This window comes from Trachurus japonicus, chromosome 4 (assembly GCF_045865225.1).
Source record: "Trachurus japonicus isolate A0001 chromosome 4, Traja_1.0".
Lineage (NCBI taxonomy): Eukaryota > Metazoa > Chordata > Actinopteri > Carangiformes > Carangidae > Trachurus > Trachurus japonicus.
The window spans coordinates 24,699,738-24,711,181 of NC_140910.1; the positions used below are offsets into that span (position 1 = coordinate 24,699,738).

Here is an 11,444-nt window from a genome sequence, read left to right on the forward strand (position 1 = left end):
GGGTCTCAGATGCCGATCCTCTTCAAGTCTTGAGGACTTGTTTGTAAAAGTTGCAGCAGTCAGGTTGTGTTCCCTTTTGGCCTCATTAGAGTAAAAACACATGTAACAATTTGGTCAAAGTAGTGGTTGCTCTGTACACCTTTATGTGCAGGTTAGTATGGTCTCCACACAGTTATAGGTCCAATCCTGTTTCTCACTGATGGGCAGGGCATGTTGGCAAACCTGGAAACCAAGACAAACATGTTTGTAGTAGTAAACTTAAATACCATATTATATTCCATTGTGTTATCCTATATTTAAGTCTGGAGGTATTTTTTTTAATCTGGGATATCAATGTGGAGCGGTGAGAATTCCAAGATGGTCATCTTTAATTAGCATAATAATAACCAAAGCATTTCTGAGATGGTCAAAGAGCACAAGGGAAAACTTCATACCATCTTGGTCCTGGGTGGCACCTCTACAGCAAAAACAGTCATGCCTCTACTGCTGCTGCAGTTCCTGCTCTGCTCATTGTTTACATGAATGGTCACTCTCTGGTTGGTCTGCAACACAATGAATGACGGTGAACTGAGGAACTCCATGACAAGCCAGAATAATTTTCAACAAAGAGAGAAGTAAATAAATTAGACTCTGTAGTGAAAACGTGACAATCTTTCAAATGCTAATATCAGGGAAGCCATTTTTATGTGCTAACGGCTGCTTGAGCAAAGTAATGCAGTTACATTTAATTTATAAGGCAGAACTACATCCAACACAAGTTCACTCCAAAGCTGCTGGAGTTGTTGCTGCTTAATTGTGAGACAATAGGTAAATAAATACAAAATAAAATCAATAATAAATCTAAATCAACTCTCGTGATAACCAGGTAAAGTGTTTTTCCTGTTCAGTTGTACTTTTGTATCACCAGGTCATTCTTTTAGAGTAGTTCCTGTTGCCATGAGAATGGATACCTCTGCTGCATATCAATTACTAATGTGGTGAATGGTCTCCAGCAACCACAGACAGTAGCACTACTGTACAAGGAGAGAATGTCTAATACAAGGCAACTATTTTTCTTTTTTTGAAATATAGAGTCATACTTATTATAGAGTAAACAAACTAACGCTCTGTGCTCTGAGCAGTACGACATCCAATGAACAACATCAATCCTCTCATTCAAAGTTTGACTCGTCCCCCTGTTGGTCACTGAGGAGCATAACAACTGAATTCTCAAAGTGAATGAGAGGAACACAGGTTTACCTGTTTGCTTTGGTGCTAAACTTTAGATATTTGTCTTTAAGACATTATATTTTACAATTCAACTAGCCGCAGAGTCAAGTAATCACTCCTACACACAGTTTGTTGCTAACCTTGTTGGCTATGAGTGAGGAGATCCTGTGCTCTCCTCTGTAGGTGTAGACGAAGACATTGTCATATCCCCTCAGTGCTTTGGCCCCTGTCCTGGCTGTGATGGACTTCTGAAGCGCCTGGTTCAGAAGCTTGGGCCCTGAGTCCATACTGAGTGGCTGGATTGACAGCTGGTTGGCCTCACAGTATAGATCTATCTGGAATGGACAAGCCTGATGGAGTGGGAGAAAGGGGTATTTGTTTAATGAGTTAGTCGCATCAAGATCTGATATAAAGATAAATGAGAATACAATTGTCATGATTATGCTCACGATAATGTTGTTATGAGTAAAATCGGACATATAAATTTACCTCGACTAGCTCCAGCAATCGGTTGTATCCCATGGCCTCAAGGGTGACCCACAGGTCTGCAGGGTCTCCATCCTTCTCTGTGGCCTCCATCAGGTTCAGCTCCATGAAGCCTTGTCGTGTCAGCTGGTTCTTTCTCATGTCAAAGTTTTCTGCTCCCCCCACAAAAAAACATAGGGTTAATACAAATCATTGGCTGATAAAAACGTGTCAGTAGTATTCCTATGTATCAGTGCCATACTACAAATGATTACCTTTGCAGACTGCCCAGGCATCCTTGTCACATTTCTCTCCACTGGTCCTCAGCTCAAACAAATTGTACTCTTCCAGACTGAGCAAGCCGTTTCCATCCAGGTCTATAATCTCAAAGATGTCAGACAGCGCCTCCCTGTGGCACAAAGGGAGCAACACATCCACAGGGATGTATGAAAGCACAGATCATAGTATTCTTCACTGTTTCTTTTTTCATGCTATGATTGAATGGTCATGAATCAAACAGACACACACATACATGTACATACGGACACACACAAACAAACCTGAGGTCCCTGGTGAGATCTAGTTCTCCAGTATCAGTCCTGGAGACGAGCTCCACAGGTTTATTAGGAAGGCTCTTCTTGTTCCTTTTCTTCAGTCTGCAGCCACTGGTGAAGGGAAGCAGGTAGTAGGTCCCAGCATTCAGTTCTCCTCTCCACACGTAGGCCTGTAGAAACAGAGGCATACCCTGGCATTGTCATCTGGCAGCTGATTAAAATATTTTTTTTCTATCAACACACAAAGCATCAAAAATGTAACACACTTTATACTGACTTCCATTTTTTTTTTGCTATATGTTGATATGAAAAATGAATAAAAAATTGTTAACAAAAAAAATGTAATACTTGACATGAACACACCTCTTTGTCTTTTGACTCAGTGAAATGCACTAAAGTTGAGTCTTCCTTGTTTTCACCAGCTGACATGATAAAAAGAGCTGTATCCACTGTCATCCAGGATGAACTCCTGTCTGAAAGGTAACATAGGATTATGTAAAGAAGTAAATCAGATTCTGACATTACAAAATGTCTGAAAACGTTTCACTTTTTTAAATTAATTTTTTTTATTTAAAGTTTTTTCAGTTTATGGAAACAAAACATAACAAAAACAGACACATGACAAGCAAGCAGACAAGACAAAATCACACACAGAATGTGGGCTTTCGTTCTTTCCCATTGCAAAGAATTAACCTTTTAACTGAAAAGTAGCCTAACGCCCATAGGCGATTGATAATGGGGCTGGTTATTTTGTCAGGCTTACAGCCCAAAATGCATACCGTGGGAGACAAGGTGAAGGTGACATCAAGGATCTCTGTCATAATGGCATGCATCTCTGACCATAAAGTTTGGACAGCTGGGCATTCCCACAAGAGATGAAATAATGAGCCACGGAGGGCACAATTATGCCAGCACAAATCATCAACATTTTCAGACATCTTTGCAAGTCTGACGGGAGTAATATAGGCTCTGCATAAAATTTTATACTGAATCATCTTGTATTTTACGCATTTAGACAAATGTATGCCAGAATTCCAAATAAGGGTCCACTGTGCAACTGAAAGAGATAATTTAAGGTCACCCTCCCATGCTTGAGTGCAGATATACAACTTATAACAATCAGATGACAAAAATCCTCATCCGAAAAGGTTTTCACTAGGTTTTCACAGATTTAATTGCGAATATAGAACACAAATGGATGGAGTGGGTGAAATATTTGAATAAATTTGAAGTCTTGAGTATTTTCTCTTTTATGTGACTCATGCTCATATTATAAAGATTTATTTCATAAATGTACCAATTACTTCAACTACTGATAAATCAAGAACAAAACTATGAAAACATCATACATAAACACAAACATATTTTTTAAAAACATTAACAGAAATGTAAGCTTGCTGCATTGATCTTGATGCCTGGATTTAATTACAAGCATCTGGCACCGAGAACATACTGAGCATTTCTAAACCAAAACATAAACAGGAGGACAAACGTTCCACCTTCGTCATCACTCCACTGTCTGCCACTGCACGCTCCAATTTTATAAACCGGAGCAGATCCTCCTCTTATTGTTTGTTATAAATTATTGTCCACTGAGCTGGAACACAACCGAGCACATTTCCCACAAAATCTGACCTGCTGCCACACAGTGTAAAATACAGTGCAGAGACCAATAAACGACGTCAGTCTACTTTGCAGTCTTTTTGTTTATGATTCATGATCTGAAAATTACTGGGGCCAATACTTTATTTATGTTACAATGTCAAAAAAAAAAGCCTCCTTAAAACTGTGCAGCTACACTGTATGTATGCTACAACAACAGTGGTGTGGAAACAGAGCAGTGAGAAAACCAGCAGCTAATTAAAATATGGACCTTCTAAAAGACGATTCCCGATCAACCAAGGTGTACGTACCAGGTCTGTGGCTGAGGTTGAGAGGTTGGATGGTTAGATAGACGCTGGTTGTCTGGGGGACATGGAGCTGGTACTGCAGAGAGCTGATACTCCCATCATCCTCCAAGAAGAAACATCCTTTGACATGACTGTGATGCCACTCCTGAAACAATGGACAACAGACGATCTGCTTAACCAACAGACCCATCACATGCATACAAACCACAAACGTTAATACAAACAGTGTGGCTCCAAAAAGCAGAAGAATATTGATTCCTAAACTTTATCAGACATAGACAGAGTTCTTTGCTATTTCAAACCATTTGAAATATCACATGCAGTATTCACATCATAAGCAGCCTAATATATTTGATGATGTGTGGACTCTGTTTAGTTCCTGACACAATCCCAACAAACAGCTTTTGCTGCTTGACAACAAAATGCATTTATTCATTCAACAGAAACCAAAACTAATTTGCAGCTCCTATTAAAAGAGGGATTGATCTTGCGACAGGGGACGTATACTTTGGCATGAAAAAGTGAATTAAGCAGTCAATCATAACAGCGGCGGTTGCTCACTTGATTAACAGAAACTGCCATTGTGATAATTATCACTCCAACCTTCAGGGGGCATATTCATTATTTCACAGTTTATCTCAGCTCAGCAGCGTGTAAACACTTGTTATTCCCGTGCTGATCCAGAGGAGGGCAGAAGTGTTACACTGTGCTCCTGCTGCAGGCTGAAGTAAATCTCCCTCTAGTACCCGATGTGGCAAATTGGAGTCCATTTACCTTTGATAAATACAGCCTTTTCAATCTTGGGCCAGCGGTCATTCAAAACTATCAAGAGGCTACTTTGGCAATATTTATGAATCCTAATATTTCTCTCATTTTGAAATCCTGTTGTTTCTTTGTCTGGCAGCACAACTGAAATGAGACAATAATTTGAAATAGAACAGGAACATCAAAACAAGGAAGTTTTCCTTCCGCTCATTGGAGACACATTAAATGAAAACACAGTTGGTGTGGACACACAGTAAGAGGACATTGAGGGCCACGCAAGTCTGGAATAGGCTATATATCCTTTTAGTGGACAAATAAATCACCAAGTTAAACAAAGAAAGTACCATAAAGACGGAGCATGTCACTCCTTTAGAGAAAAGCCATTTTCTCAAAGTATTTATCTTGGGCTGTGAGAGGCATAAAAGATCAAATCATAACACTTCAGTGGTTTGTCCAGACAATATTAAATGAAGGAAATTGCCATGGGCACCTCTCCACTGCTTAAAGACATCAGAATTAATGCCCCCATAGAGAGAGGGTCAGCCTGCAGACTAATACAGGTGCTGTCACCTGCTCTGGCCACAGGTCTGATTTACTGCTACACAGAGGGTCACATACAACAAAACAGCCACACACACATATGAAAAGCACACATATTTGATCTTTGCCTCATCTTAACCTATACATAAAGACTTAAGTCTGAATAATCCCGAATGTCTACCTTTCTATTCATTAAGACATATTTGCATCCTGCAGGACACACACACTGATACACATACACAGTCGCACCACTACAAAAACACAGCCCTCCCTCAGCCCACCGCCTCCCAATTATCAGCCTGTGGCAATATAGCAGCCAATATAGCGAGCAGAACTTCCCTCGGAGGTAATCTCTGGACACACATTCTTTCACCTCGATGATGTCTGGCCCTTTCCAATCTCAACACCATGCTTGGACCTGAGAGATGGAGCGGGGGGCTGTTATTTTTTATTTATTTATTTATTTACCTTTTTTTTTCTCTCCCCCCCTTGCTGTAAAGCAAACCAGGCGAGGTTAAGCCAAAAAGAGTGAAAACAAAGAGAGAGGGATCAATACGGTGTATATCTATCCACCCAGGGCTAAATTCGCCCATCAAAAACACTGGGCGACAGTGATACTGGGGGAGCTGCAACTCCTTGTTATCACCGGCTCCCTCACATGGACTCGTGTACAAAGATTTCTAAGTTTCGTCACTGATAATACAAACTGTTAATGTTTAAGATTCATACTATAATATGAAAAATGAAAGTATAATTCAAATTGCATTAGTTACTAATATCTGATGCATGGGAGTTGTGACTGAAACTAGAATTACTGCCTAACATTTCTTTTATCTGCTCACAAAAATCAAATTTGTTCATCCTTGAGTCCAAATGAACGTTTGTGCATTTCTGAAGAAATTCTCCCAAGGTGTTGCTGATATATCACATTCAGAAGAATGGGATGGATGCATGGATGGACAATCCAGAGGACATGACGTCCCCGACCCTGGCTGTCACCAGTATGGAAGCATACAAATCTGTAAATACTAAAACATTATGACTGTACTAAAGATAACCCCTATAGTTTACCTGTAAGCTCGAAGGCTCTGGTGTCTTGCTGGTCTTAGTGCTGCCGGATGTCATAGTGATTGAGTTTGACAGCGATGACCGTCTGCTGCGGGCCGAGGAAGGACGAGAGGACGACCGGCTGTCTGAAACAAACACATATCAAACACAAAGATGAGAAATCACAAGGACAGATGTACATTCTAAAAATACATGTACAAAAAAATTATCATCAATAAATAACGTTGCTAAAACAGAATGGAGAGCTTCACAGACTGACTGACAGATTAAGTACATCCCTCCCCTGTCCGAACAGTAAACACAAAAGAGAGATGAGGTGCACAACATAATTGACACTGTAATCTGTCTTCTCAGAGGTCCAGTCCCAAGTTCAAGTGAAGATGGGTGCTTTGCATTTGGGTTCTAAAAAACAGTGCCATGTTGAGTTCTACCCCATTTTAATTAATTATGGAGGCAGTTTAAATCAAAAATGGCATAACAGAACCCTCTCAAATCCATTATCTCACACAACTTTTTTTCTTGAGCTCTAATTGAAGCCAGAAAATATCAATTCACTAATGAGGGGTCTGATTGTTTCCAAGCCCAGGAAATCAAGTAATGTGATAGGCTTACAAGCAAATTACCGTAGTAGAGAATAAATAGACCCACTGTCATGGTATTTGTCATGGATCCATTTTGTATTGATGAGAGTATTTTAATCTGGAGGGCCAAATTGCAGCCTTTGGGAAAGTGGACAAAGATGCACTGAAACATCTCCCAACAAAAGCTTCTGTGTGAGTTTATATTGAATGTTGCAGTGTTGTTTCAGCACTGCTGGTTCCCTGGTGTTCGAAAACAGCTGGAATTGAACTTAATAAACCAATTATCAGAGAAACACCATGACGGTCCATCAATTGGATTTAGACACAGCACCTGATACATAATTTAATCGCATCAATTATTTGTGAAATGTCAACCAAAATGATCCATGTCACATACAGTTTAAGAGTATTTCTCAGCGAAGTACTGGTTTATACTGACAAATGTACGACCAAATGAGCAGTCAAAACAGTTTTTGAGCTCCAAGAATAACCCATTCAACATGTGCGATCACGTAGCTTCTCATGTCAGAGCCTTGTTAAAATGTAACGGGTATAAATCAATACCTGGGAGAGGCACAATAATGTGATAATCCCGACTACTGTGTGGGAGCTCATTTGTTTTTGCAGCGGTGGTCGACTGGGCCCTCCTCTCTACCACCATCTAATCCCTCATCATCTCCCCAGTGAGAAGTGGTGGAATCCTCCAAATCAATAGCATGAACATGGACTGACCATTTAAATCAACCCCATCTATCTTCCCACTGTGGGCCTGTCCCTGGCTCGCTCATCCAGGATCTCTGTTCTTCTCTTTACACAAAATGCTGGTTAAAAGTGAAAAAAAAGTAGATTTTTTACGCCCATCTTCGACTGACTGAAGGTGGTGTCTTTTACAGAAACAGTTGGTTCATTATCAGTGGTAGCAGCAGATGGCTGCAGCTGGACTTGAACCCAGACATGGGTTATTTTGATTAGAAAAACATATCTTACTCCAAAGCTGACAGAGCTTTTGTCAATCTCTTAATGGCAGACATGATTACCCAAATCACAACACTTTACAGTCTCCTCCCTCCAAACAAGCTGCTCTAATTGTGTAGCTATTGTGATGTATGGACTGTCTTAATGAGGTGATTTGTCATACAGGGAGTGAAAAATCGATCAATACCAGAGCTATTATTTATTCATCAAAACTAATCGGTGAGGCGTTTTGGGGCAGTTGGTGTGCATCTTTGAAAAGAGTGGAGTATCCCTACTGTATATCTATAGGCTGCTACTGGAAATGCAGCTTTAGAATTAAACAGCGTAAACATTACGTCAGTGTCAGCAAACACAAAATCAGAACCAGTCTTCTTTATGTGCAAATGTCCTGCGAAGGCACATGTCGTACCTTTCTTGAGCGACGGGTCTGATGTTTCAGGAGGCTGGGGGTGAGCTGCTGCCACTTGTGCTGCTGACGTGGATGATGCTGATGACACGGAGCTCTTTGGAGGGCTGTATGACTGGCTGCCAAAGTTCTGCCTCTTCAGCTTGGCATCAGCCTCGAGCCTCTCCAAAGCAGCCATCTGACACTGTTCTACAGTAGACACAAGCAATCTGCAGAACTGACAGCAACAGGAAACCACGAGTCAGAAGATGATACACGAGCGCCGTTTTGAGGTAATGGAGAGGGTCAGAAATGCTTGGGTGGAGGTAGGATGTGACACTAAATAACGACAAGGTTGGAGCAAATCAAGGGAGGGCAAAACTGTTTTTTTATTTTTTTTTTGCACATTGTATTTTCTGTCCCATCTCGTCTTTTGTATTTTATGTAAATTCAGTTCAACTTTAAAGAAATAACCTTTAAATAAAGGAGAACTGGTGTTTTTTTATTATTATTATTCTTTACTGCTGTATTTGAACTGAAACTATAATGTTGAGAGACTACAAATTCAATCCAATTGGCTATTGTTGGTATACGTTTCTACTCACTGCTTATAGTTACCTTTGTTCTGAGGCTACATTAGTGCATTCACAACCATCTTTGTGCATCAGTTTAAGGGTCAATGATGTGATGCAAGTTGTGTAACTGCCATTATTTCATAAAAATCTGACTATATGCACAGGAAAATAAATCTGGACTGAAATTTAGAGTAAATGTATTTCACTTTTGCAATGCAACACTATGTTGCATTTTACATAATTTGTCACACAAAAGCAGTATTTTGGCTTTAAAGTAGTGTTACTAAAATGCATTAAAATTCATATATAGAAAGACAGCAAAAAATCTATTTGAATGTAATGTTTTCAGAAGAAAGTATTCTTTTTATAAGTACACTTAAATCCACTGTAGGTGGATAAAATATGTAATATTTATCATTATTTTGTGGTTAAACCATTTGACATTTTAGGGGCATTCAAAAAAGGCTCAAAGTTAATTTCAAATGACATAAAAAACAACATGAGTGCAAAATGTACATTTTAACAAATCTGATGCATGCTTCTTTTTTCCCCCATTTATTTAAAACATTGCACAAGATAAGACGTCTGTGTCTTAAATACACTTTTTCACAGACTTTCACACAGGATAACCTGCAAGTTACACTGGAATAGGAGTCACATACTTAAAACTTACTTCTGCATAGTCCAGCTTGCCATCTTTGTTGATGTCGGCTAATGAGAAAATAGCATTCACCTCCTCAGTGCTCAGTTTATCTCCCCTCTAGAAGATTCAACATATTGTCTTCAGTAATAAAATCATCAGGTTTAAAATATAATTGACGCATAATAAAAAAAATGTTAAACTACTCACAGTGGTAAGGGCCTTCTCCAGTTCACTGTGTGTAATGTAGCCATCACTGTTCATATCCATCTTTTTGAAGGCTCTCATTAGTTCACTTTCCTCAGTTTTCTTCTCACACTTGAGAATCTCACAGAAGTCATCAAAGTTTAGTTTAGAAGTTCTTGGCGTCCAGTATTTATTTAGAGTAGCATGGGATGGATTTCTTCCCGCTTGCTGGAGAACTGAAGGGGATAAATGATGAACAACATTGATAATAAGGCTTGAAAAGGCAAGTGACAAACAACTCCAGTGCATTTTTTCTTCTACTGACAGATAGACATACAGACCTTTTAATGTTATGCATTATGTAATATCTAAACAATATCTCCCACAATGACATGCTTTTCTGTACAATGTAAAATCTGAGCAACTGGTTTGGAAAAACTCATCCTATCACGCTGTCTCAGATAGTATCACACATTTTGGTTTTCAGTCTGTCAAACAGAAATATGGCGTATATACCAAAATGCTTTCATCCATTTGTGGTATTTTGATAAATGGGATCATCACAAAATGCTCTGTTAAACCAGTTGTAGTACATAACTGCATAGATTTGTGATGGTGATCCACCAGCAGGTCAGTGATGTGTTTAAAGAGGAAATCTAACCCAAATCAAAATGCTCTTGTCCTCCTGTAAATACTTCTTGGACATGGAAGCCAGTATCATAAAGCATCACTACTAGATGTTATCAGCTGATAACTTTTGCAGGGCGGTTCAAAAACACTGAATTAATGCTTGATAAGCGTGGGGGGCTCATGGACTTGTTTTCCATATCAGACCCAGTTGATTTTCCTGGTAGTTAGAGGGGAAAACCCCGTATCCAATAGATAACATCATGACAGCTAGCCTCCAGGTCTTTGTCTGTACTGAATGTTACTGAGCTGATGTTACATGCTGCAGAAATGGAGAAATGGCACAACAATTCAATCCACCCATCCTTGTTTTCCTCCTTAATGCAACACGCTGACAAGCCTTATGAGAAAGCTATAGGCTACTGTAAGTAGTTTTAAATTAGCTTACCACGAGATAACTGCTGTTTGGAAGCGATATTTGTCAAACTAGACCTGAACACAGCGAGGTACGCTGCTCTGCACTGCGTGTAGAAAGCCTCCTCTTCATCTGAGGGACGAGGTGACTCTTGAAAAGACATCTTTGGAGGATAAATACAATCTTCACCGTGTTGCCCCGTCAGCTAAGTTAGCTCTCTCCAGTGTAGAAACCAGGCGACACGACAACCGTGGCAGCTAATTTAAGGCTAAATGCTATTACGTTTACTCCTTTACCACACTGTTTATTACCACATGGAAGCACGAAAAATACGTTTTTAATGTATCAAATCCGCGTTAGCAGAGCCATTTGTCGAACGCCGTTGCTATGCGCTGCCTGTTGCTACGTAAACAAAAAACCGTCGGTGTTCAACAAAACACGGCACGGAAGGAACAAACACTCACAGTTCCTGTTGCTGTAAAAGAACAAATGTAATGTCATTCCTGTCACGATATTGTTCATCGTAAAAAGAAAATAATACAAAGCACG

The 11,444-nt window shown here is 39.7% G+C and overlaps 1 protein-coding gene across 1 annotated transcript; it reads right to left on the reverse strand.

Annotated features, from left to right (window-relative positions):
• Nucleotides 1-109: 109 nt before the first annotated feature.
• On the reverse strand, nucleotides 110-11,311 carry efcab7 (EF-hand calcium binding domain 7). The gene is made up of 13 exons (XM_085774883.1): nucleotides 10,929-11,311; nucleotides 9,878-10,089; nucleotides 9,701-9,787; nucleotides 8,477-8,690; nucleotides 6,515-6,636; nucleotides 4,142-4,283; nucleotides 2,592-2,701; nucleotides 2,235-2,398; nucleotides 1,950-2,083; nucleotides 1,699-1,847; nucleotides 1,350-1,559; nucleotides 435-542; nucleotides 110-222 (listed from the first exon to the last, which is right to left on the reverse strand). Exons 1-13 carry the CDS (start codon nucleotides 11,056-11,058, stop codon nucleotides 142-144), a joined length of 1,863 nt encoding a protein of 620 aa, XP_085631009.1. The 5' UTR covers nucleotides 11,059-11,311; the 3' UTR covers nucleotides 110-141.
• Nucleotides 11,312-11,444: the final 133 nt, after the last annotated feature.

What these genes read in the sequence shown, in the direction of transcription:
- efcab7 (XM_085774883.1), bottom strand. Translation starts at nt 11,058, where the DNA reads ATGTCTTTTCAAGAGTCACCTCGTCCCTCAGATGAAGAGGAGGCTTTC. An exon ending in CAGAGCCTTCGAGCTTACAG is followed by an intron (nt 4,284 to 6,514) that starts GTAAACTATAGG and finishes CCATTGTTTCAG; the next exon opens with GAGTGGCATCACAGTCATGT. An exon ending in CCTCACTCATAGCCAACAAG is followed by an intron (nt 543 to 1,349) that starts GTTAGCAACAAA and finishes ATTGTGTTGCAG; the next exon opens with ACCAACCAGAGAGTGACCAT.